Genomic DNA, 25,909 nt, shown 5'->3' with positions numbered 1-25,909 from the left:
CACTTCACCAGTGGGAATGGCACCTTCTTACTGCAAAAAGCAGCAGCAAAGGGTTTGAATTTTAATTCAGCTGGAAACTTCTGAAACCAGAACACTGAGGCCAAGTGTTTCCAATGGGACCAGGGGCTGGACTGCCTTGATTTCTGGGTGTTCAACTTGCCACCCAAGTCAGGCCCTGCTGAGCCACCTGCCCTCTGGAAACAGGCTCCTTTGAGGCACCTCTTGTCCCCCCTCCCCCCAATCACTGGTCCCTTTTGAAAACCCCCCCGCCCCCAGCTGCATTCCCCAAAGCACTGTGCGCCCTTTGTTTTCAGGGCGCCTCCCAGGGGAGCCCTACACGCCAAGGGCCCACGGGCTGCGCGCGGACCCCACAGACCCCCGCACTGGAAGGGGTTGTCCCGCCAGAATGACCCTGCTCCCCAGGGCCTGGGGCTGCACTTTATTGGGGGGTGGGGTGGGGGAGCCTGGCCCCATTCCCCCAGTCACCCCTCCTGGCCCCTGCCCCCGGCCCTCGCCACCCCTCCCCCCTGGCCCCGCCCCCTAGTCCCCAGGAAGCCCCGCCCCCTAGTCCCCAGGGAGCCCCCTGGGGCTGGGGGGCGGGGGGGAGGAACCTGCCGCGGCAGGCCCATCTCGGCCCCCGTAAGCGGAGGGGGCGTGGCCGGCCCCAGCCCGGAAGGCGGCCCCGGGTGCTGGGGAACCACGTGGAAGCGGCGGCCGCCGCCTGTTTTCTGCGCTGCGGACGCGGCTCTGTCCCACCCCGAGGCCGGGCATGGCGACGGCGGCGAAGAGGCCCAAGGTAGCGGACGCGCCTCTCGGGGCTCCGGCCCCTGCCCCCCCACCCTGGGCGGCTCCAGCCTCGGGGGGGGCCGGAGGGAGGGAGCGAGCCCCGTGGGGCGGGACCGGGCCCCCGAGATGCCGGGGGCTCTCGCTGAAGGAACAGCCGCCTCCCCAGCCGCTCCTCCCTGGCCGGCCCCAGAGCCGGGGCCACTTGCCTGAGCGAGGAGCGTTTGCAGCGGAGGGCGGAAGACGCGGCTCTCCCAGGCTCGCCTGGGCTGGGCCGGGCCGGGCCGAGCCGAGGAGGGAGCGGCGGGCTCGGCTGCAGCCAGTAACTACTGGGGCGGGGTGGGGAAGCCTGTGGGCTGGTGTGAGCCGGGCTGGGGAAATAAACCCCCCGCCCCGGGTAGCCGAATCCAGCTCTGCCGGAAACGTTGTTCTGCCTTCGTTAGGGGCCGTGTCTCCTGCTCTTTATATTAAGAACAGGAGGATTTGTGGCACCTTGCCGCTGCAGCTCAGGAAAGCTCACGCTCAGATAAATGGGTTAGTCTCTGAGCTGCCACAAGGCCTCCTGTTCTTCTTGTGAACACAGACTAACCCGGCCGCTACTCTGAAACCCATCTTTATATTGGCACTTCCGAGCCTAACAGCCAGTCACTGTCATCAGCGCGACGGGTGAGAGCCAAGAGTCGGCCCCTGTATTGACTCCCTTGAAATCTACTTAAATTAAACATTTCTTAAAGCGGGTTAAAGTCTGAATCTAAAGGTCTGGAGATGGGTGGTGGGCAGGGAGGTGGCAAAGTTTGCAGATGCTACTACGTTACTCAAGATCGTTCAGTCCAAAGCAGACCGGGGAGAGTTACAAAGGGATCCCCCAGACCTGGGTGACTGGGCAAGGAAGGGGCAGGTGGAATTCAGTGTTGATAAACACAAAGTAGTGCACACGGGGAAGTATAATCCCAACTATGCATATAAAATGATAGGGCCTAAAATAAATTAGCTGTTACCGTCAAGAAAAAGAGATTGGAGGAGTCGTGGAGAATCCTCTAAAAACATCTCAATGTGCAGCATTAGGGACCGCTAGGAAAGGGATAGATAATAAGACAGAAAATATCATAATGCCATCATAGAAATCCATGGTACATACAGCTCTTGAATATTGTGCACAGTCCTGGTTCCCCCATCTCAAAAAAGATAGATTAGAATTGGAAAAGGTACAGAGAAGGGCAACAGAAATGATGAGTATGGAACAGTGTGAGGAGAGATTATAAAGACTGGGGCTGTTGAGTGTGGAAAAGAGAGAACTCGGGGGATATGATGGATGTCTATAAAATCATGACTGGTGTGGAGAAAGGGAATAGGGAAGTGTTATTTGCCCCTTCACATAACACAAGCACTAGGGGTCACCTAATGAAATTAACAGGCAGCAGGTTTAAAACAAACAAAAGGAAATATTTCTTCACACAGCGCTCAGTCAGCCTGTGGAACTTGTTGGCCTTCACAGCATCCCCTGCCAAAAGTATAACTGGGTTCAAAAAAGAATTAGATAAGTTCACGGAGGACAGGTCCAGCAATGGTTATTGGCCAAGATGATCAGGGATACAGCCCCATGTTCTGGGTGTATCTAAACCTGTTTGCCGGAAGCTGGGAATGAGCGATGGGATGGATCACTTGATTGTTACCTGTTCTGTTCATTCCCTCTGGGGCACCTGGCACTGGCCACTGTCGGAAGACGGGATACTGGGCTAGCTGGACCATTGGACTGACCCCGTGTGGCCGGTCTTATGAAGATTAAAATCCTGAAAATGAAATCAAACCAACCTTCTCACCTTGCTCACGTTAGCAATAAATATGTAGGAATAATGAGTCAGAAAAACACCGAACAAAGCAACTTGACTCTAGAGGGAGTGAATACAGGTTTTAGGTGGAATCTTTTCATCAAAGCTTGTCAAATGGTTTTAAATAATTTTCACTAGCAAAGTAGCTCCCTTTAATTAGCAGCTTAGTCACAAACCAGCCCTGATTTCTGCAAAGCTGATTGCCGAATAGTCTGGTTATGGAATTTTTACCTATGGGTTGTTTCCAGACCGCCCGCTTTGACCCTTGGCTGTTTTGTGTTGTATGAATGGCCATGCAGTCTTGTTTCTGCTGCCTCATTGGGTAAGTGACCCTTTGAGCTAGGGCTCGTCTACACTACTGCTTATGGCGATGTAACTTATGTTGCTCGGGGGTGTGAAAAAACCCCATGCCAAGCAACGCAAGTTACATTGACTTAAGCCAGAGGCGGGCAAACTACGGGCCACATTCGGCCCGCAGGACCCTCCTGCCTGGCCCCTGAGCTTTTGGCCCGGGAGGCTTGCCCCCAGCCCCTCCCCCGCTGTCCGTCCCCCTCCCCCGCAGCCTCAGCTCACTGCGCTGCCCATGCAATGCTCAGGGCGGGGGGCTGGGAGCTCCTGGGGCAGCGGTGCTCTGTGCCCAGCCTGACCCGGTGCTCTGTGCTGCGCGGTGTGTGGCTGGCTCCAGCCGGGCAGTGCAGCTGCCTGTCCTGGTGCTCTGGGCGGCGCGTCAGGGGAGTTCGGGGTGGTGGTCAGGAGGTGGGGGTGTGGATAGGGGGCGGTGCGGTCAGAGGACGGGGGGGTTGAATGGGGGCAGGGGTCCCAGGGGGCAGTCAGGAAGGAGGGAAGTTTGGATGGGGCGGTGGGGAGCAGTCAGGGGCAGGGGTTCCGGGGGGGGGGGGGGCTGGTCAGGGGGAAGGGATGGTTGGACGGGATAGGGGTCCTGGGGGGGGCAGTCAGGGAACAGGGGGGGTTGGATGGGGCAGGAGTCCCGGGGGAGGCCGTCGGGGTGAGAAGCAGGGAGGGTCGGATAGGGGGCGGGGGCCGGGTCACGCCTGGCTGTTTGGGGAGGCACAGCCTCCCCTAACCGGGCCTCCATACGATTTCGGAAACTCAATGCGGCCCTCAGGCCAAAAAGTTTGCCTGCCCCTGACTTAAGCAGTAGTGTAGACAGGCCCTTTGTAACACTCTTCTAGAATGAACTTTTGGACCAGAATGATCACCCTGCAATTTGAAACGTTTGGGATTAGCGAAGGATTAGACACCTGCACGGGCTAGTCGAGTGATTGTGAATGACAATAATGGCCCCACAAATCCTTGCAAATGGAGCTCTGTGTTCTGACCAAGGGGGGGGGGGGGGGAATCCCAGATCGTTGTGTTTTGCCTGCTACTTGTCTAACGTTTTCAGTAACAATCCAGTTTCAAATGCTAACTTTCAACGATACTTTGATTTTTGGCATTTCCCGGCATTTCCCTCGAACGTAAGCTTGTTCTGACCAGGCAAACAAACAGTAAATGGGAGGGAGATGGGTTTTATTCCCGTTGGGGCACAGACTCACCAGTGGTGTGGGGAGCAGCCATGCTCGCACTGAAGGGGGTAACAGTACCTGTTACAGTCTGGAAGACTGCTGGGCCCTGTTGAATCGAAGAGCAATAGCAAATAATCTGTCTGTGCCACAGAACGGAAGCCCTACCCGAAGAAGTGACTTAATCTCTTGTAAATGTTTCTGAGATCTTTTAGCTTCCAGTTCAAATCTTCTGATCGCAGCCGAGAACAATCATTTTCTGTCATTCTTCCTTTCTTCCCTGCAGCCAGGGCCTGTGTTGGGAGAGACAAGCGTGACTAGCCTGTCTTCTGATGATGATCTCGCATATATAAATGTCCCCTTTCATCCCAAAGCACTTCACTCACTGCAGGAATGCAGCCATCTCTGCCCAGAAACACAACAGATGTGTAACAGTGCATAGCAGCCCTTAAAGACAGGAAGTGAAGGAACCAGGGTATCCAATTGAAGCTATAGGGATAGCTATTAATAATACTCGGTCCGTCCGTAGGCTTCAAAGCAGTTTACAAAGATGGATAGGCACCCGTATCACCCTGTTTGAGATGGAGAAACTGAGGCCCAGGTGAAATGAAATGATTTGCCCAATGCCAGACTGATCCTGGAAATAATACCCAGGTCTCCTAACGTCTGATCTGTTCCGTCCGCTGGACCCTAGGGCTTCCCTCTGTGGTGTAATTTACCCAACCTGGAACTTAGGGAGGCCTCCAGGGTTACCCTCCGTTCTCTGCCATAAGATCTCTCCAGTGCCTGAGCTGTCCTTGTTTTCTAAGCTTGACCCCTATTTCTGTTAGCAGGTAGCCGCGGGGGGCAGCCTTGCCGAGGATGGCAGTGCTGACGCCCTTTCTGGCTTCCTGGATTGGTGTGAGAAGGTCGGGTTGGAGCTCAGCCCAAAGGTAGGAGGATCCGGATGATGGAAGCTGGGTATCGAGTGACCCTCACCTGGGTGTGAGTCCCAGTGTTCAAAGGTCTCAGGCTGAGTGTGGCGTATGGGTATCTGCAACCCATCGGGCTGATAGGGCAAGGCTGGCTCCCCAAGGGCAGGGTGATCCCAGAACTTCTGCAGATGAGTGGGGAGGGGTTGGAGTGGTGGGCCGGGAAGCAGCGAGGCTGAGTGTGAGGGCTTACGAGGTGGTGATTTCCAGTTACTTCTCACATGCACTAGTGCAAGGGTGCAGCTGTCGGGTCGGCTATCAGTTTGTTATTTAAAAACCAACCTCCTGTTTACGTTGGCAGGAAATCCCTCGGCCACGTGGGGGATGAGACTAGCTGTCTGGGCTTCCATGGATGCTGCTTGGATTTATTCTCCTGACCTCTTGGCTTCATTTCTCTTGCAACCCTTCACTGCTGTCCCATCAGAGGCAGGTTTTCACCAGGGTCCCCACAGGCCCTGACAGGCCTCTCTCTCATAGGTCTACGTGAGCAAAGAGGGCACGGTGTCAGACTACGGCCTGTTGGCAAGAGAGGACCTCCAGATGGGAGAAGTCCTCTTCACCATTCCAAGAGCTGCGCTCCTGTCCCAGCACACCACCTCCATCCGGTCCCTCTTGGAAAAAGGTAGGAGAGCAGGGCACGTGGCGTAGAGCTGAGGAGTCCTGCAGCTGACTTCAACTGGCTGCCACGTTGGAATGAAGTTCTTAAAAGTTCGGTGCTTTTCTAACCTGGCTGTCTTTGATTGGACCTTAGTCAATGGCCAATGTGCTCTCGTCTGCTTCAGGCAGCCTGTAGCCTGAAGAGGGAGTTGTCTGAGCTAGAGCTGGAGAGGGCAGTGGTTGGCAGGGCTTCTAACAGAAGTGGGAGAAGGGATTGTTGGTGGAAGAGCCACCCCCACCCTCGTGTCTCCCCGCCATCCTGGGAGTAGCAAGTCTGGAGTCCCCAACTCAACCCCACCCCTTCTGCCAGGGAGCCTGGAGCAGTGCAGTGATTTTGGTCCGTAACAGCCTAGGGCACTGGCTCTCCGGTGAAGGAATAACAGGACCTGGGATCTCGGCATGTTCTTCCTCTCCTCTCCTTCCTGTCTCCTCTGTGTTTGGCTCCCTAGACCAAGCGTCCCTGGAGAGTCAGTCTGGCTGGGTGCCTCTTCTCCTGTCTTTGCTGCATGAATACACGGCCAGCAACTCCCACTGGCGTCCTTACTTCTCGCTCTGGCCTGACTTCAGCCGCATGGATCACCCCATGTTCTGGTAAGATTATACCACATGCTAGCGTCAGGCTGCAGAAATCCAGCAGCCTGCATGAGACTCGGTCCTGGGCATTGGGTCCCTCCTGCCGCCGGGGCGCTGGCTCTTGGGAGTCGGTGTGTTACGGGGGATAAAGCGCTGGTCTGGCCTCGGTTCTGTTCCTGGCTATGTGCCTCTTGCCCTCTTTGGCTGTTTCCCCAGGGGTCAGCAGCACTGGGGCTAGGCATGTTTGTAGCTTGGTTCTGTTAGATACGTTAGCAGCCTAGGTGGCTGCCCATCCTAAATGCTAGCCAGGGTTTATGGTGGGTTGAACTTGGGGTCCAGGCTAACTGGATGCAGACAGCAGTGGAGTGGGAGGCCATAGGAGATCCTGGAGACTTGACTCAAGGGTAACTATATTAATTCAATCCCTTCCTGGGTGGGGATAATGGGATCGTCTTTGCCCTCCCTGCCCCTTGATACAGGCCTGAAGAAGAGAGGGTGAGGCTCCTACAAGGCACTGGCATCCTAGAAGCAGTAGACAAAGACCTGGCCAACATCCAGCTGGAGTACACCTCCATCATCCTGCCCTTCATGGAGTCCCACCTGGACCTCTTTGACCCCAAGCTGCACACGCCAGAGCTGTACCGGAGGCTGGTGGCGTTCGTCATGGCCTACAGGTGAGATGGGGAGGGCAGTTCCGCAGCAGACATCTCTGGATCCAGAGGGGCGGAAATGAAGCCTCCCTGGGTGAGCCTGAGGAATCTCCTTGGGGAGTCAGACAGGAGGGCTAGATTGTAGCTCACCGGGCTTCTCCTGGAAGGAGGTGGCTCTGGCACTCACACTGCTTACTCTTCTCTGTGCCCTCCGAGGTAGCCAGCCGGCCCCTGGCAGTCACCGGCCCAGGGTGGGCTAAGGGCCATGGCTTCATTTCACAGGGCTGGGAATCGGCTTGTCCTCTCCTCTCCTCCCAAATAGCTTCCAGGAGCCCCTGGACGAGGAAGATGAGGATGAGAAGGAGCCCAACCCGCCCATGATGGTGCCCATGGCTGACATTTTGAATCACGTGGCCAATCACAATGCCAACCTGGAATATTCCCTGGTGAGTAGGTGGGGAGCCGTGTGAGTGGAGAGTGTATGTATCCCTAGGTATTGGCCAGGACTCATTATTCGTCCAGCTGGTTCTGTCTGATTGCAACAAGCTGCAGTGTGGTTCCCCTCTGGTTTTCTCCCTCTTGATGGGGGTGCTGGAGGGGAAGCCCAGCCCTTGCTCTCCACTGAGACGCCTAAATTCCAAAGCCAGGTGGGGGACTGTTAAATCATCCAGTCTTCTGCCCTGCCTGCCACAGCCCCATCCCTGTTACCCAGTACTGAGCGCCGTGACTTGCGACCCATATTGCTCCTGCTTGGTGGAGGCACTGCTCGGCGACAGTAGCCCTAGGGGATTCCACGCTCCTGGCCCCCAATGCAATGACCAGATCTTCCCGTGTGAAGCCCAGTGGGGTTCTTCATGGGCAGCAGGGTGTGCCTTTGCCAATCTGATTGCAAAGGGGGCGTTGATGCCTCCATGTTGGGAGCTGTCAGCCTGGTGGCAGATAGGGGGCTTGGCTCCAGGACATGCCGAGGGCCTGAGCACTGGGAGGTACGTTTTCCTGTAGGGCAGGGGTAGGCAACCTATGGCACGCGAGCTGATGTTCATTGGCATTCACCCTGCTCAGGTCCTGGCCACCGGTCCGGGGGGCTCTGCATTTTAATTTAATTTTAAATGAAGCTTCTTAAACATTTTAAAAACCTTATTTACTTTAGTATATAACTAAACTCACGAAAGCTGATGCTCAAATAAATGGGTGAGCCTCTAAGGTGCCACAAGTCCTCCTGTTCTTTTTGCAAAGACAGACTAACCCGGCTGCTACTCTGTAAACTATCGTTGTACGTATAGACTTACAGAAAGAGACCTTCTAAAAAGGTTAACATGTATGAGTGGCACGCGAACCCTTCAGCTAGAGTGAATAAATGAAGACTCGCCACACCGCTTCTGAAAGGTTGCCGACCCCTGCAGTAGGGAATGATGCTGGCCTAGTTTGCCCTCTTTGAAGACTGATGTCCCTGTTTGCCATGGAATGAGCACGGGCAATGGCAGCGCAGACTCTCCCATCCCAGCGACTTGGGGCAGGGGAAAGGGCTTTGTGATCACATGGGCCACCAGGGTGCTTTTATGTGACAGGAGCGGGGCCAGAGACTGAGAGGTTGCAGCTGATGTTACACTCACCTCTGTGTTTGCCAGGGACTCTCTCTCTCTCCCAGGTCAGCCTATTGTGCCTGGTATTAGCTGGGCCATGGAGAAACCCTCCTGCGTTTGCCAGGCGATAGGATTTCTTGGTGTGTCCCAGTATCATGGGACCAAGGGAAGGTCATGCCTGACTAATCTAATCGCCTTTTATGATGAGATTACTGGTTCTGTGGATGAAGGGAAAGCAGTGGATGTATTGTTTCTTGACTTTAGCAAAGCTTTTGACACGGTCTCCCACAGTATTCTTGTCAGCAAGTTAAGGAAGTATGGGCTGGATGAATGCACTACAAGGTGGGTAGAAAGCTGGCTAGATTGTCGGGCTCAACGGGTAGTGATCAATGGCTCCATGTCTAGTTGGCAGCCGGTATCAAGTGGAGTGCCCCAAGGGTCGGTCCTGGGGCCGGTTTTATTCAATATCTTCATAAATGATCTGGAGGATGGTGTGGATTGCACTCTCAGCAAATTTGCGGATGATACTAAACTGGGAGGAGTGGTAGATACGCTGGAGGGGAGGGATAGGATACAGAAAGACCTAGACAAATTGGAGGATTGGGCCAAAAGAAATCTGATGAGGTTCAATAAGGATAAGTGCAGGGTCCTGCACTTAGGACGGAAGAACCCAATGCACAGCTACAGACTAGGGACCGAATGGCTAGGCAGCAGTTCTGCGGAAAAGGACCTAGGGGTGACAGTGGACGAGAAGCTGGATATGAGTCAGCAGTGTGCCCTTGTTGCCAAGAAGGCCAATGGCATTTTGGGATGTATAAGTAGGGGCATAGCGAGCAGATCGAGGGACGTGATCATCCCCCTCTATTCGACATTGCTGAGGCCTCATCTGGAGTACTGTGTCCAGTTTTGGGCCCCACACTTCAAGAAGGATGTGGATAAATTGGAGAGAGTCCAGCGAAGGGCAACAAAAATGATTAGGGGACTGGAACACATGACTTATGAGGAGAGGCTGAGGGAGCTGGGATTGTTTAGCCTGCAGAAGAGAAGAATGAGGGGGGATTTGATAGCTGCTTTCAACTACCTGAAAGGGGGTTCCAAAGAGGATGGCTCTAGACTGTTCTCAATGGTAGCAGATGACAGAACGAGGAGTAATTGTCTCAAGTTGCAGTGGGGGAGGTTTAGATTGGATATTAGGAAAAACTTTTTCACTAAGAGGGTGGTGAAACACTGGAATGCGTTACCTAGGGAGGTGGTAGAATCTCCTTCCTTAGAGGTTTTTAAGGTCAGGCTTGACAAAGCCCTGGCTGGGATGATTTAACTGGGAATTGGTCCTGCTTTGAGCAGGGGGTTGGACTAGATGACCTTCTGGGGTCCCTTCCAACCCTGAGATTCTATGATTCTATCACTTGCTCTCATGCGCAAGGGCCATTGTGGGGAGCCAGCAAGGCGTAGTTCCCTTTGCAGACGTGGCGGGGGAATTCGGCCACACTTGCCCCATAAGGACGGAGTCTCTTACTCTGAGTATCGTGACACTGCCTTCACATTCGTGCCTGTTCTGTCCCTCTGCCTACAGGAGTGTTTGAAAATGGTCACCACGCAGCCCATCAGCAAAGGCCAAGAGATCTTCAATACCTACGGCCAGATGGCCAACTGGCAACTCATGCACATGTACGGTTTTGCTGAGCCGTACCCCGGCAACACGGACGACACCGCCGACATCCAGATGGTGACGGTGCGCAGAGCTGCCCTGCAGGGTGAGTGGCCTGTAGCATTTGGAGGTAGGGTAACTTAATTCTGAATGACTCTGGTAGAAAGAGACTATGGGCCATATCTGCAGCCCTTTAAACGAAGCGTATGGTAGGCAGCCTTTCATAACCACTCACTGTGGGGCACCCTCAACGTTTTCCTTCCACCATCAGGGATGAGCTTCAAGGCCGCCACAATCAACATCTGCCTCTGCTTTAGGAACGGTCCCTGAAAGTGCTTCTTGCCTCTGGGTTTTAAGGGGTGTGGTGCTCAGCACGTCGTGGCAATTGGGCCTCTTTAAGGCATTGCACGTTGGGGTACAAATTCGCTAGCGGCGTTTGAAAGTCTCGGCCTGTGTCTCGCTCTACAGAGTTTTGTCCGTCCCCCCTGCAGTATGTAGCGGGCGTGGTTGATGGGTCTCCCCCGTTGGCCTCAAACAGGTGCCAGCACTGAAGCGGAGCGGCAGCTGGTTTCTGAGCAGTGGGATTTCCTTTGCCAGCTGGAGATGGTGGGGGAAGAAGGCGCCTTTGTGATTGGCTGGGAGGAAGTGTTGACGGAGGAAGAGCTGTCCATGACATTGAAGGTGCGTGGTGCTCTGGGGGAAGTGATTTCATCTCTAGGTGGCAGAGATGTCTGAGGTCTACACTGATCCTGCCCCATGGAGTCCCGTTCTCCAAAGGCTCCGATGACTTGTGCTGTTGTTCCTTCTATGTGGGGTTACAGGTAAAATCTCTGCTCTGGAATAGTTTATAACAGGGGTAGGCAATCTATAGCATGCGTGCCAAAGGCAGCATGCGAGCTGATGATCAGTGGCATTCACCCTGCCTGGGTCCTGGCCACCGGTCCGGGGGGCTCTGCATTTTAATTTAATTTTAAATGAAGCTTATTAAACATTAAAAACCTTATTTACTTTACATACAACAATAGTTTAGTTCTATATTATAGACTTATAGACAGAGACCTTCTAAAAACGTTAACATGTATGACTGGCACGTGAAACCTTAAATTAGAGTGAATTAATGAAGACTCGGCCCACCCCTTCTGAAAGGTTGCCGACCCCTGGTTTATAAATACAGTATGTTGACCTGTTACGGAGATTTTTACTGTAAGAATAAAGGGGATGGGGACATTTTTGCCTTCCTGTGATTATAGCTTTACTCAGAACTGGGAGGAAAGGGCCTAATTGCAAAGATGGAGTCTGGCGCTCTAGGGTTATATGGAGGTCAAGTTAGTCTAGTGTGTTTGCACTCCTTTTATTGTGGAAGGAGATGCGTGAGCTTCCTAGGGTAGTTGAGGTTCTGTGCTCTGATCCTCTTCAAGAGGGAGAAGTGCTGTGACAGGTTGGGGGATGTGGCATTTAATTCTTTGGTGGCTGCGAGCTCCAATTTGTAGCAGGGACTTGATGTGTAGTGGAGAAACTGTGCAGGAAGCTGAGAGCAGTCATGGGCTATCCGTATTGGAGGGTCTATGCTTGTGACAGCCCTCATGAAGCTAGCTGGGAAGGGGGAAGTAAGTATTTAACATGAGGCCCCTTCACTCCCCAGCTGTGCATTAGCAACACTGAAAACTTGGAATCAGACCTCTGAAAACCATGATCTTAAATGTTGAGCTGCTTTATTTGCCTTTTTTTTTTTTTAAAAGCTTTCACAGTGCAGTTGACTAACATTTAATCTCTTCTCTGGAAATGAAAACAGATTCTCATCTGATAAGGTTCCAGGAGCAGGGAATTTTAAGAAACACACCAGCCTTCCCCCCTCAGGACTGTTGCAATAAAACTGAGTACTGCTGGGAAACTGAGGCCCCTGAAGATCACATGCTGTACTGAAGCAAGCAAGCATGCTCAGCATTCACATCTTGGCCAAATGCCCCCACTAAACCAACTAGCTGCTTTGCTATCCTGCTGATAGGAATGGGTGCTAAGGAGGTAGTGAATAACCCCATGCAAATCGCTGGGAGTCCAGAAGGGTTGTGTTTTGCTAACTTCAGTAGCTGAAAATTGGGACCTTGATTCTATTCAGCTGTAGTCAAGCTTCACTGCCTGAGATAATGACTAGGTATCTGTGGTTGGTTGTAGGTGCTGTGTATGGCTGCAGAGGAATTCAAAGAGTTTAAAGAGCAGGAGGGCTGGGAAGAAGACACAGAGGATGAAGAGAGCTTTACTTTGTCTAACGAGACAATACCCAGACTCAAAGCCTCATGGAAGAAGCTGCTCCATGACAGTGCGCTGCTCACTCTGGAGTCTTACAGCTCAGACCTTAAAGCAGAGCAGGACTTGCTCAATGACAAGGTGATTTATGGCAAACTAAGCCAGCGAGAGCAGCAAGCCTTGCAAGTGCGCTATGGGCAGAAGAGGATCTTGCACCAGTTGCTGGAGCTGGCCAGCTAGCAGAGGATGAACTCAGCTGTTGGAAGCAGGGAATTGCAGGCTTTGTATAAAGCAAACCTTGTTCTCTCTCCCCCACTGTCAGGACAGATGGGGTGGCCACTTGTATTGAGGAAGAACAGAGGGTGAGAGTTGATTTGGACCCAGTTACTCCTGATATGTCTGTATTGGCTTGTCATCTACCTCTTGACTTTTCTATAAATTACATACCTGTCTTACTGGGGAGGAAAGTCTGTTCATTAGATTTTAGCCTTAAGTGGGACATGGAGGAGGGTTCCCCATGTTCAAGAACCAACATGGGTGAGAGTTGAGGAGAAAGCATACCCGGTCTAGCTATGCTAACTTTGACCAAGGAGTGCTTTGCAGGGAAGGTAGTCAGAATGATGATTTTATACTTAGCAAGGATGACAGCTTGAAGTGGATTCTCCTCCTTCACTGTTACAAGCATCTCAGAAAATGCTCATGGTAGTCAAGAGGGAGTCAAGTCAAGCAGGAACAGCCTGCAAACTTGAAGCAGCTGGGCCTGCAGCAGTGGTAGTGATTTGTTCAAAGCCTGAGTAGGGCTGCAGATTTGTCCAATCTTCAGACCCCTTGATCTGCTACAGTTGGCTCAGTACCTCTCCCTTGGACTTCATTCTGCCGATGGTCAAGCAACAAACCATAAGACAGCTAGCATCATACTGTTACCTCAGTTTTGCTGTAGGTAAAGCCTATGTTTGGAGGTGCCACTGAGACTAACAGGCTTTTAGTGCTGATTAGTGTTATGCATTTTTTTTGGCCTGTACATGACAGGATGTTTTTACCTGCTGCTTAGAGGTCAAGAATTCCTCTGAGTGGCAGTGGCTATTTTGCTTGCTTATCTGCCTTCCTCAGTCAGCAGAGAGCAGCTAAATGATCTGTCATGCATTAGGTAAGGGATCCTTGGCATCACAAGTTGTCTTTAGGATTGCACTACTATCTAGAGGCCTGGATGGTCACTGCTAGAAGCTTAAGAGCCTGGAATTCCCTATTTTAAGGTAGGTACATCTCTAGGAATGCTATAACTAAAAGTGCCGATGCCTTAGTGAAATGAGGCTTTTTTGGCCTATTAATACTAAAGGCTCTGTAGGTCCAATTATGCCCTTTGAGTACAAATTCCTTTGCTTTCATAGTTTGAGCTGGACTCTGCTGGTGCTGCATGCTGATAGGAGTAGTAGCTGGGTGCTTGCTAAAATGAAGGTATGACAATTCACACAGGGAAGAGGTCAGCTGCAGTAAGGTTTACTTACCAGAGCTTTTGCATGTCTTCTTTTAATCACTTGTACTTGTCCAGTTGACAGCTGGGTCCCTGATTTCCCCTTATTCACCACTGCAGTAGTTGAAGCCTCTAAGTAGGCAGGGGATGGAAGATGGGCTTGCTTTTCTCCCACCAACTGAAAGTGGTGGGGCAGTGAGCTTTTCCTTTACCATGAGTGACCTGAAATACTACTGTGGGATTGACCACAGGGTGTGTGCATACTGTCTAGCAGGTAGTTTGTGGTGCTAGTCTTAAGCCATGGTTGCATTGCCCAGGGTCTAGCCACAGGCCTGCTTCCTTCACCCAGATAGAATTCACTGTATGGCAGGACCCTAATATAGGTGCCCACTAAAGAGAAGGAAGCCCTTAGCCAGCACCCCCCAACTTCACTGCAACCAGGCAGTGATGCTCTCCCTCATTCTGCTTTGCCAGCTTTAGGCAATTTTGTAGGAACAGGCTCAGTCTTTTGAGACATTGCTTGATTAAAAACCAGACATGCCAGAACTTCAGCATATCTACTCCCTTCAGTGACTATTTAGTTCAGTTCTTGATAGGGGCTGCTACAGCTGAAAAGCAGTTAGTTGACTGGATAACAGCACCTATGCTGCTGGTATCCAAAGCTCTGCTGCAGCCCAAGCTAGGAAAAAAGGGGGACCTAGGGGTTTTGTTGGTATCTGCAACAAATAACCAAGTACCCTAGAAATTCATTTACCATAGGGAACACACAATGTGGCAGGGCTTCTGTGGTCAGGTTTCATTTTAATCATGGAAAACTTTGGATTTTTTCCTCTTCATAAACTAGGATCCCTGTTAATAACTAGTAAGGCCTCTCACCACATTCAGCTGGTGGCCAGCCTGCCAGAACTGCTTAGGTTTTGTCCAACTGCCTCTGAAGTATTGTAGAGATGTGCTGTACAAAACACTGTTCAGAGACAGTTTAGGGTGCCAGAGTTCACCATTGTTGGATCCTTAGCTCTAGTTTGTGTGTTGCCAAGGAAGACAACATTAAGATGAACATGTAACTGTTCACAGGCTACTGTGTGGCGTTTAAGAAAAATAAGTGGGTATTTTTACATGAAGTTGTTAAACTGAACCTTGATGGATGAAAGCCAACCTATTAAGTGTCAGTAATTAAAAGACAGCTACACATTAATAAGATCAGATTCCTTCAAAGGGAACTTATGCAGGAATTATATTTACTTGATCACCAAGGATTAAGACAACTGAGCTAGTTTACTGCTTTATCCACTTTCCCATAATGCTATATTAACACAGAGGCTAGTCTAGCCAGGAAAGTACCCAAAGCTCAAGTTTGGATGCTTTGACAAACTGCTAATGTCATCATTTGTGCATGTGAATTTGTGATTAACCTTATGAGCCTCCCTCATGTTACACTACCATCCACTCCTTTGAGATTGGAGTTACAAACATGACATTTACTTGAATTTTCTCAGCATTAGCTCAAGTTCAAAACATGTCTAAGAGGCCTGGCCCAGGTAGTATTGTACTATAATGTCTTTCAAGTGAATGACTAGAACAGTGTTGTGTATAATGGTACTACTGAATAAGCAGAGCTGCACTTGCTGCATGTCATGACTTTAATGTGTAACTACAGTATGCATACATACAAGAAGTGGGAGAACTAAAGCCCAAGAACTAGAAAGGCTACAAAATACAACACATGGACCAATACATTTACAAAACATTCAAAATCCTTACAAAATGGGCTGTATTGGTCCTTTGTTCTTTTTACAAACTTATGCTGTGTGGCCACAGGGGACAGTTCTAGATTTAGGTCCCCCCTTCCAAAATTTACAAGTGTTAGGGGGAAAAAAATGCTATAGGCCTTGTCTCTCTACTAAAAACAGCCGACCCTCTCCCAAAGGGCCTGATGTTTATCTTCTCCAAACAGGAGGAGGGCTCTGAAGCCTACCTCCCCCCACTGTCAGCAGTTGATTGGGGGGCAGGAGGAAGAAGCAACACTAGACCTTAATCCCAACCCCTCCCTCCCACATTCCATAGTATTCCCATATCCCAACACATCCACTTTTTTTTTTTTTAAACAACTTAGTGATTTAAAGGTCCCCCATCCACAAAGAAAAAAAATAAGTTACATAATATTTAAAACTGGCTTTTCAATATTCTTTGGGAGTCCGGGAATGTCAGGACAAGGAGGTCTGCCCTAGACAAGTGCTTGGCATCAGCAGCTGCCCCTTTATTACAAGCTGGACAGGCACCAGTTATCTGCCTGCCTTTAACACAATTTGCACAAACCCAAGAAGTCCAGACAAACGTTTCGGTTCCATGTATTTACACTAGTTCAAAATGATATTCACAGCATCTTCTGAATTTTGGCCAAGAGTCAAAATTTTGCTTTAAACTTTGGAACATGCCCACACAGACTTTCACCCAAAGGCTGCTTGTGTGTACTCAAATCGAGGGGCTGGGAAGGTCAGGAAGAGCTTTAAGGATTCTTCTGTCAGTTTGATGGGAAGGGGACCTCCAGGCTGGCACGCTTACAATACAAGCTGCAGTTCATCTAACTGGCACCAGTCCCTTCCATCACTTGCTGTGCCTGCTTCTGCCCCATGCAGCACTGTGCAACTGACTGAAACAACCTAAACATGGACAGAAGAGCAAAAAGTTGAGACAGAGCTAGAGTTCAGTCTAAAAATCTTCATTTTGAGACACTTTCAACACGGGGATTTCCTATAACCATAGGAATACAAGCGCTCACAACCCACGTAGCACCAAGCTGCATTTTGAGATGCTATTCTGAAGTAGCAGTCATGGAAGCTACAGCATAATGGATCGTTCTTTTTCCAGTTTGATTGATTTAGCTTTCAGACAGGAATACATTGATTTGAGACTTTCAAAAAGAAAGCCACCTTCCACTACTGAACACAACATTTAGAGATTTATGAAATATCAAATTACATGGGAACATGCTGTCATGGGGTTATGCACTCAAATATGCAAACAGAGGCACTACAGTGAGATGGACAGTAAACTGTCCTGGGAGTCGGACAAGTTCTATTCTCACTTCTGCCAACGTATTCTAACATTGTGCCTCATTCCCCACAATCTGTAAAATGCAATTATTTCACCTGCTTTATGGATGCACTTACATATCTATCCACGTAAAGCATTTTACAAGGCCAAAATAGTAATATTTATTGTCACCTATTTTATCCAATGGGCCTATGTCAGCTTAGTATGAAATGGAATATCACCACTGATATTTCCATTACATGACTGAATAAACCGAGCGAGCATGAGTTTGTAATTAAACCATACAAAAAGTTATCTACTCACTTCTCAATTTCTGGAGCACAGTGAACAAACTCATGGTTCCAAAATTTAAACGCTGGATTTTTTATCAGCTCAATGAAGGTAATGAGGAGACCCCATGGGTGAGGCCTATTTACAATCAGTCGTTCCAACAGTACCCTGAAGTACACAAAGAAAAAAAAAAACAGGGAAGGCTCAGAGATCTCCTAGACAGACACAGATATTTACAGCTACAGCCCAGTGAAGAGAACACACAGGTTTGCTTTTTCTGTAGCACTAGACAGTAACATTATACAACTCAACACCTGCCTCCAACACTAGAAGTCATTTAATGTCAAGCAAAGTGAAAAGTTGAACTATAAAGGTTGTGAATGTAACTGCCCCTCCTCACCTAGTGATCTGTTCCTGGATAGCCTCAGTATTGGCCTCTGCAAATAGGTAAAGCATGGTACAACTGAAATAGTGCGTATGGCTGTTTGGGTACCGCAGCTGATTGGCAATTGCATTCAAGAAGAGGTACCGACCTGGAAAGAGAGCAGGCGTTTAGTAGGAAGGAATTGGTTTTCCTTAGACAACACAATGTCGCAAGGAAGCACCCTAGCACCGCTTATGGATTCAGTTGTACGGCTCTGCACTACACAGTTTAAAGAAACTTCAGTTAAATAAAGCTAAAAAAAATTAGGGGTGCTTCACAACACCGATCCCAGCTGGAGTTCTCATACCAAGAGTCTGGGCTTCCTCCTCATGAGAAGTGTTTCAAAGTCGTGCATCCCCTCAGGTCTGCAGCTAGCCCAGGAAGGCTAAACAAGATTTCCTTTCATTGTACCGATTCAAAATTCGCTGCCAAAGCAACATTCCTACTCCAAATTCAGAATCTATTACATTAATTAATATTCATAAAGCACTTTAAAAGATGGAAGTTTCAAAACGAAGTGTTACATGCCGAGTATTATCCTAACACTTTTTATATTTCACAAGCCATGCAGGTGTAAATCTAACTTTTGCAATCTTACCCACTACTAATCTTGGATGGATGCTATTTATTAAATCTTCCCAGGACAGAAATACCAGTTTGTGTGCCGATTATTCCAGACTCTAGAGAACATGACCTTGGTGTCCATCTTGAAGCAAAGCTCACTACACTTAAAGGTTATACTGCGTAAAGGGGGTGGGAGGGTGACTAGCTGATCTCAGCACATAAGTAAGTCTCCACTAGAGGAAAGAATCAATATTTCTCCAACAAGATTCAAAATCTAGTTCACTCCAAAATTAACTTTTTACTTAGCGAATTGTTAATGTGTTTCAGATAAGTTTAGTTCCAATAAAATATTTTTAGGGTATTCAGAATTCTATCTTCTAATGCAGTGTTGCTTAATACAAAATCACTAGCAGTTAAGTGGTATTTCAGTTTTTTCCCACAGTACCCAGAACTAATCTGCAAAAAGAAAAGGAGGACTTGTGGCACCTTAGAGACTAACCAATTTATCTGAGCATAAGCTTTCGTGAGCTACAGCTCACTGCATCAGATGCATCCGATGAAAAGTCCTCCTTTTCTTTTTGCGAATACAGACTAACGGCTGCTACTCTGAAACCAGAACTAATCTGCTCTCTTAACTAAGAAGGTTTCAAGAACCATTTCAGGCTAGAAGCAAACAACCGATCCAGAGAAGTTCCACTTACCTTCTGTGTCCAGGTCCACAGCCAAGTTCTGGAAGATGTCCATGTGAGCTGAATGGGTGATAGTGCTCATAGAGGGTGTGCTGCCTTTGTTGTGAATATGTGCAATAGCCTGAGTGCCTACATAGAGCACTAGTGCATTAATCAGCTGGATGTTGTAGCGATTGCCAGGTTCATTTGATACCTAGGTAGGCACAGCACAAGAAAAAGGTTAGCTTTTTACAATCCTTCAGAGTATGACAGACCCGAGAGACTCTAAATTAATTACAGCCTAAATTAGATCCTAATAGCCAACCTTTAGTACCTAATTCTGTGGCAGGTCAAGCTCTGCAGTTACTGAATTCACATTTAACATACACTAAAGTGGTCTTTAGCTTCCATGGCCTGATTTTCAGAAGTGTTTGTGTATACATGAAACATCTGCAACTGCATGAAACCATGTACCAAATCTGAATGTATAATTACACAAATAAAAAGGAATTTCCATTAACAAGTGACTCAAAAGCAACTTTGACTCGAACTTGTTTAATCACTTTTAGAAACTGATTAGTTGAGGTGAATGCAATAAAGTCTGGTGAGAGTCTCAAAGATGTCCAGGTTATAAACGCTAAGCTGATTTGAGAACTGCTGAAAAGACAGCAGACATGGACACCTCCTCAGCCCACTGGTATCAGAGGCTCTCACTGCAGGATGAAACCATCAGAACACATTGGTTTGGAGAATTTTTGCCAATTCATGCACTGAAGCAGTTTCAGGAGTAGGAGTTTATGGTACCCTGAATGGCAAGTGAAGTCCTATTTTTCTACAGGACTAAGATGGATTCTTCTCAAAGCTACATTGCTTGAGGATCACTGCAGTTAACACTCCCTCTGTCAAAACACCACATTCCTCTTGGTGATACTAAATTAGCAAATTATATTTGTCATGCACTGGGAAAAACACTGAGTATCTAGCAGGAAAGAGCATTTTGGGAGGCTCTTATCCCAGTCACATCTTCCAAACAGTACATCACATGGTATTTTATACCCACTGAGTCACATTATCTCACTTCCTACATGGTTTTCAGCCTTAGACTCTAAGAACATTTTCAAGAATGGATCCACTAACCTGTAGATTGCTGCGCAAGTCAGACAGGAAAGTGACAGGAGAGCGAGTTTTGAGATAGGAATCCAAATCTTTTTTGAACTGAGGGGGCATCACTCCAGTAAAGTTGGTGAGTATCCGTGGTGCAATATTAATCTCACTTAACATGTCCACCTGCCAAAGAAAAACTCAGTTAATAATCCTTTAACCAATTCCTGCTATTTTAATCCAAAATTATTGTTGCAAGACTTTCTAAGGAAAGCAAGTTTAAGTTCGCCATACCAGCCACTCTTAACTATACATTTTTATATCAGAAGGTATAACATGAAATTCAATTCGCCTGGTGCAGGGCTGGAGCTCTGTATCTTAGTTTTCAGACTTCAGAATAGCTGGTTTCTTAATCTGATGTCACTTACAAATTGCTGAAGACTGGGTAGGTCATAAGACTGATAATGGGATACACAGCGTGGCCACTCTAAATCAACTGACTGAAATCAGCCCAGACTGGTAGCATTCAAAGACCATGATGGATATCTGTGTGAAGTGGATTTGGAAGTCTTGTTCTAGCTCCCACATCAAAAACTGCCATCCACATTCAGTTCTCTTTTCTGCAGTCTCAACAAGGAAGACTAAAACAAAAACGGGCCATTAAAAAACGCAACTCCTACCACTTCTAGAGGTGGTTCATGCAGTAAGGGATCACAGAATATTAGTTAGATGACTCCTGAAGTCTCTTCCAGTCCAACCCCCTGCTCAAAGCAGGACCAACACCAACTAAATCATCCCAGCCAAGGCTTTGTCAAGCCAGGCCTTTAAAACCTCTAAGGATGAAGATTCCACCACTTCCCTAGGTAACCCATTCCAGTGCTTCACCCTCCCAGTGAAACAGTGTTTCCTAATATCCAACCTAGACCTCCCCCACTGCAACTTGAGACCATTGCTCCTTGTTCTGTCATCTGCCACCACTGAGAATAGCCGAGCTCCATCCTCTTTGGAACCCCCACCCCCTTCGGGTAGTTGAAGGCTGCTATCAAATCCCCCCTCACTTCTCTTCTGCAGACTAAATAAGCCCAGTTCCCTCAGCCTCTCCTCCTAAGTCATGTGTCCCAGCCCCCTAATCATTTTCATTGCCCTCCGCTGGACTTTCTCCAATTTGTCCACATCCTTTCTGCAGTGGGCGACCAAAACTTGACAACACTCCAGGTTTGGCCTCACCAGTGTCGAATAGAAGGCAATAATCACTTGCCTTGATCTGCTGCCAGCGCTCCTACTAATACAGCCCAATATGCCATTGGCCTTGGCAACGAGGGCACACTGGGACTTGTGGGGAAACTCACACTGCTGCAGCTGTACCCATTATGTGGATTAGAAGACTATGGTCTTCAGGATTTAAATAGGCCAAAGCAGTAATTCTGTTAAAGTTTATGACACTTCAGAATGGCTGATCTAAAAAAAATTACTGGAGACAGCAAGTAACTAATGTGTATTTTGAGAAGAGTCATAAGTACACCATACAGAGAGCACTTCATTTTTTTGATCCAATAGAGAGGACAATTGCTCTTTTCACTGGTTGCTCAACTGGATTCCAGCCAAGCATACACCAGGGTAGATGAAATATACTGTATACCTCCAACTTCTAGAAACCAGACCAAGAAATGAAGTGTAAGTTGTCAGTTGAGCTCTGTTTTACTGACTTTCTTCCTTTAAGAAAAAGAACATACTGAACCAATATGGAAGACTGCCAAAGTAGTCAGTGGTTTCACAGATAAGCGAACAGGAGGTAAACTAGTGTAGTACATAACACTGGAATGCTAGAGAAGGGGGCATTAATCCCAGTATCATACCTCCACTGGTCTTAAGTGGTGGCCTCAATATCTTTGCTCCAGTGTTTAGTAGTCAAGCATGATCAAAAAAGCCTCTATTTGCTTCAGATTTTCATATCTAAAACCCTTATGGTATTTTACTGTGAGAAATCCAGCTTCCTGTTTAATGCTCCTCAGCTGAGCTAAGAAAGCCAAAGGACCTGATCCTGCAATTGGATCCATACAGGCAGACCCCTGCAGCCATGCAAAGATCCACTGGCATCAGTGAAGCACCACACATGTGCAGCTGTCTATCCACGTGGATCCGATTGCAGGGCCAGGGTCTTGTACTTATGTTCTACAGGATGAGGACTGAGTTTCTCTCTCTCTCTGGAAAGTCTCTAGCACACTGAGTGCTACAGCAATGTCAATTAAAGACTATTATACCAAGTTATAATTATAACAGAAAGAAAAGGAGGACTTGTGGCACCTTAGAGACTAAAATTTATTTGAGCATAAGCTTTCGTGAGCTACAGCTCCTTTTCTTCTTGCAAATACAGACTAACATGGCTTCTACTCTGAAGCCTGCAATTATAACAGGCTATTTTACTTAACTAATTCCAATGATTAATTGCATATCCAAAGTGTTACATACCTTAGGAACTTCTAGATTGTTGTGTTTATCAAAATAGGACTTTGTTTCTGAAGTTTCACTCCCTTTCATATTAGATTTAAAAGAAGCCATGCAATAACGTTTCCCATTGTTTCCTTATGTGTGATAGTTTGAGACAGCGTGCTACGTACTTTTAGGTTGGGAGTGAAAGGATCTGGAAGCCTCATGTTACGTGGGAAGGCACTCAGGATCAGATTCCTTAGTTGGATACAGTTTGGTGGGATCACATCACAGAACCCATAGTGGTAGTCACAAAGGAATTCTGGGAAATCATGCAATAAGACCAGCAACACACGCAGAGTGCCCTACAAAAGAAAAAGGAATGGGGCATGTAATTAGCAGGTTCTGAGCTTCCCCCAACAGCAACTGTACCACAGCCAGACAAGCAGAAAGGGGGAGGCCTTTTCCCTCCTGACGCATCATGTAATCAAAGTTTCTTCTTCCTGGTAATGAGTTTAAGCAGCCAGTGTTTAGCAGACAAATCCATTCCCTGGTCTCCAGTGTCTTACAGCAAAGTTTCAGCTTACAGATTCATAGATACTAAGGTCAGAAGGGACCATTATGATCATCTAGTCCGACCTCCCGCACAACGCAGGCCACAGAATCTCACCCACCCACTGGTCATTACTATTTCATCTTGGTACTCTTGTCTTTGGGAGAATTGTTGAAAATAGGATGAAAAGAATATCTTTTAGAAGGACTTACTTGAAATCTAGTCCATTTTAAAAAGTTAGTAATAGTTTCAAGTACTAGAGCGGTCCCTGAATTTGCCATCAAAATTTTTTTTTTTTATTAAACAAAGCATGTTTCTGTGTGACACCTACCCCTGTACATCAGTCGCACCCGAAACTATTTTTAAAAAAAAAGACCAAAAAATGTAAGCAATGAGATTTCAAGTAGGTCTCCCTAAAAAGGGGGGGGAAATGGGAGTTATTCAATGCAGTGCTGTAGGAATATACATCTTCTACTCCCACAGTAGAAGGGCTACTAACTCAAGACTCTGAGATGAGAGGAAATTAGTTAATGTTTTACAAAATATAGTTGTAGTTAGATTAAGATCTACAAGGTTTGTTTTTGCAAGAATTTCTGTTCACCATCATCCATGACATTAGAACAGATTACTTCCTGCTAGAAACAGGTAATACTATCAACCTCTGATCAGTTACCTGTGATTAACAGTCAAGCACTGATTTCTTGACCAGTGTAAATACCTAAACTGTACTTAAATTAACCTCTAATTCACAAAAGATAGTCAGTCATTTATATTCAGCTAACAAAAATAAGTTGCTTTCCTGTGCACTCTAACCCATCTTCAAAGTGCTTTCCTGGAAAATACCTGCATCAGCCAATACTGTTTACCTTGTAGAGAATTTGCATAGGTTTAGTGAGTTCCACATTTCTAAGGAAAGGAGCCAAGTACTTGAAGAGATCAATTAGCAGCTGGGCATACATAGGCCAACCCTGCCAAGAGAAAACCACCACATAAGTAATGTATAAACAAAAGCAATTAAACCTAGATTGTTACAGTTTGGTAAAAAGCAGAGTCAGATAGAGATACATCATGTTTAGACATATCCCCGTCTAAGTTTGAAATGATCATTTGCACTACGACTAGTCAACGACTACAGTACAGCTCCAGTTTTCTGAGGGCCTCAGGGTTACCTGGAATGTGTATTTAAGAAAAGTCTTCCTCTATGTTTTGTATAGCACCAAGCATGCTATGCTTAAGTGACATGGAAAGCAATGACCAATACAACCTCTGACAGTGACAGAAAGCTTGTGGTAAATTTGATGATTTGGTTTACAGTGGAAACCCTTATTTACAAAATTCCCCAGTCGGTCTCCCCTCCATGTAGTTATCATGAATACAGAAAACTACATGTGAAGACATACAAATAATGCACTAAAAAAAGTGAAACAGCATCAAATCAGTTAAGGAGCCTTCTCAGTAAGAGTTTTATAATTTATGGAAGATAAACTGCAGCCACACCTTCTGCTGTGGTGTATGTGCCAGCATTCTCGCAATAAATATCCGATGGGAGATCAGTTCCAGCCAGGCATAAACAAAACCTGGAGCTTTTGTAGGCCTCAGGATGTGAAATGTGTTACTGAAAGAAAAGTTAAAGGTGATTAAGAGCGCACAGCGGTAAGACTTGTTTTCACAAATGTTGAGAGAGAATGTATGTAGTGCATAAGACATTAGCGTCTGTTTTACTAATAACCTCCATTAATAATGAATTAGACAATACAGGATATTAACGGTTACAAAAATGATCAGAGCTGCCACTATGGAGCGGTCAAGTTACTTTTAAATCCAAGTCCTCACCCTAGTGGAATGCTTAAGTTCTCTGCAACAGCCATTCATTCAGAAGTACGTACCAGAAGGCTGTAAGGGTCTGGAAGTTGATGGTCTCCAGCACGTGTTCAGGAGCATTTAATTCCAACAGCAACATGATGAAAATGCGGTGGTAAGGAAGCTGCTGAAATTCACTCTGCCGAACATCATGGTCCTGGAGGAGAACTCCCACCACTATACCAAGAACCTAAAGAAATGAATCAACAAGCTTCACTGTTTTTAATGTGTCAATTGTAGAAACCATTTCACTACAGTCAAAGCCTGCATTCAGAGTACCTATGAAGAGCTGAAAGCCATTTTGGTAACCGGAGCGCATCACATTGATTATTGTCCATTAAGCGTGCAGCTCAGCCTCACAAAACAGATCCGAGTTCTCACTCAACCAAATGGTATTTATTGTAAGTTTCAGCCTTAAGCTATTTTTTGTATCTGGGGCACTTTATGTTCATTTTTAAAATCTGGCAGCATTGGCCTTTTCAGCAACAAAGACGACAGATATCATGTTTGACATTGGTCAAAGGTTCTGTATCACGGAGAAAGCTACCTGGCTTTGCCTGCAGTCCTGCCTATACTCCATTTTAAGAGTCATCTGAAAGTTTAGTTCCCATCTCAGACAGTCTGCCCCGCCCCAAGTTAAGGCCTATGCATTAGCTCATAAGCAGAAATACATCAGGTTATGTAATCTAAGTATGCCAAGTACTGCTTGGAAGAGGGAAGATTTCCAACCTTGTTCAGCAGGTTGATCTTTGTGACAGTGTTGGTTGCCTCCCCAGAGTGCTTCACTAGCAGTGCGATAAGCCGCACAAAGGCATCCAGGTTGTGGTAGCACTTGGCTCTGATCATGGTGGGATTGGCGGCAGGATTGTGCTGCTGCTCAGCTTGAGCACGATAGCTGATTTCAACACACATTTCAGTGCAAAGACGAAAGAACCGAGTTATCAGGTCATCCGTTTTCAGGATTCCTTGCTGGTGCATCTATTACAAGGACAAGAAAAACCCTCAGAACTACAGAATATGGTAATTTAAAAAAAACTTCACTGTTATACTGAAGCA

At 47.4% G+C, this 25,909-nt stretch overlaps 2 protein-coding genes across 14 annotated transcripts in view; one reads left to right on the top strand and one right to left on the bottom strand.

Moving 5' to 3' along the window:
- The first annotated feature begins 598 nt into the window (after positions 1–598).
- Positions 599–19,450, top strand: SETD6 (SET domain containing 6, protein lysine methyltransferase). Of its 2 annotated transcripts, none has more exons than XM_073307338.2 (9): positions 599–796; positions 4,969–5,067; positions 5,584–5,728; positions 6,213–6,354; positions 6,816–7,010; positions 7,309–7,432; positions 10,143–10,323; positions 10,756–10,898; positions 12,390–19,450. In XM_073307338.2, the coding sequence occupies exons 1-9, from the start codon at positions 770–772 to the stop codon at positions 12,699–12,701; spliced, it is 1,368 nt and encodes a 455-aa protein (XP_073163439.1). In that variant the 5' UTR covers positions 599–769; the 3' UTR covers positions 12,702–19,450. The 2 variants fall into 2 exon arrangements, with proteins under 2 accessions (XP_073163439.1, XP_073163438.1); XM_073307337.2 differs by having other exon boundaries at positions 4,966–5,067.
- Positions 15,559–25,909, bottom strand: part of CNOT1 (CCR4-NOT transcription complex subunit 1) — a 90,776-nt gene continuing 80,425 nt past the window's right edge. For 11 of the 12 annotated variants that reach the window (XM_073307322.2, XM_073307327.2, XM_073307324.2 and 8 more), the window contains 10 exons: positions 25,583–25,831; positions 24,880–25,043; positions 24,491–24,608; positions 23,860–23,961; positions 22,632–22,805; positions 20,050–20,199; positions 18,946–19,126; positions 17,657–17,789; positions 17,290–17,424; positions 15,559–16,592 (listed from right to left, as the gene is read on the bottom strand). In XM_073307322.2, the coding sequence (XP_073163423.1) occupies positions 16,514–16,592; positions 17,290–17,424; positions 17,657–17,789; positions 18,946–19,126; positions 20,050–20,199; positions 22,632–22,805; positions 23,860–23,961; positions 24,491–24,608; positions 24,880–25,043; positions 25,583–25,831 (1,485 nt within the window). In that variant the 3' untranslated portion in view covers positions 15,559–16,513. Of the gene's footprint in view, positions 16,593–17,289; positions 17,425–17,656; positions 17,790–18,945; positions 19,127–20,049; positions 20,200–22,631; positions 22,806–23,859; positions 23,962–24,490; positions 24,609–24,879; positions 25,044–25,582; positions 25,832–25,909 lie in introns of those variants that run through there. The other variant, XM_073307332.2, reaches the window with a different exon arrangement.

Source organism: Lepidochelys kempii, chromosome 12 (assembly GCF_965140285.1).
Source record: "Lepidochelys kempii isolate rLepKem1 chromosome 12, rLepKem1.hap1, whole genome shotgun sequence".
Lineage (NCBI taxonomy): Eukaryota > Metazoa > Chordata > Testudines > Cheloniidae > Lepidochelys > Lepidochelys kempii.
Note: the sequence above shows the minus strand (reverse complement) of the source record. Positions and strands in the feature narration are given on the sequence as shown.

What these genes read in the sequence shown, in the direction of transcription:
- SETD6 (XM_073307337.2), top strand. Translation starts at nt 770, where the DNA reads ATGGCGACGGCGGCGAAGAGGCCCAAG. An exon ending in GGTTGGAGCTCAGCCCAAAG is followed by an intron (nt 5,068 to 5,583) that starts GTAGGAGGATCC and finishes TCTCTCTCATAG; the next exon opens with GTCTACGTGAGCAAAGAGGG. An exon ending in GCGCAGAGCTGCCCTGCAGG is followed by an intron (nt 10,324 to 10,755) that starts GTGAGTGGCCTG and finishes GGCCTCAAACAG; the next exon opens with GTGCCAGCACTGAAGCGGAG.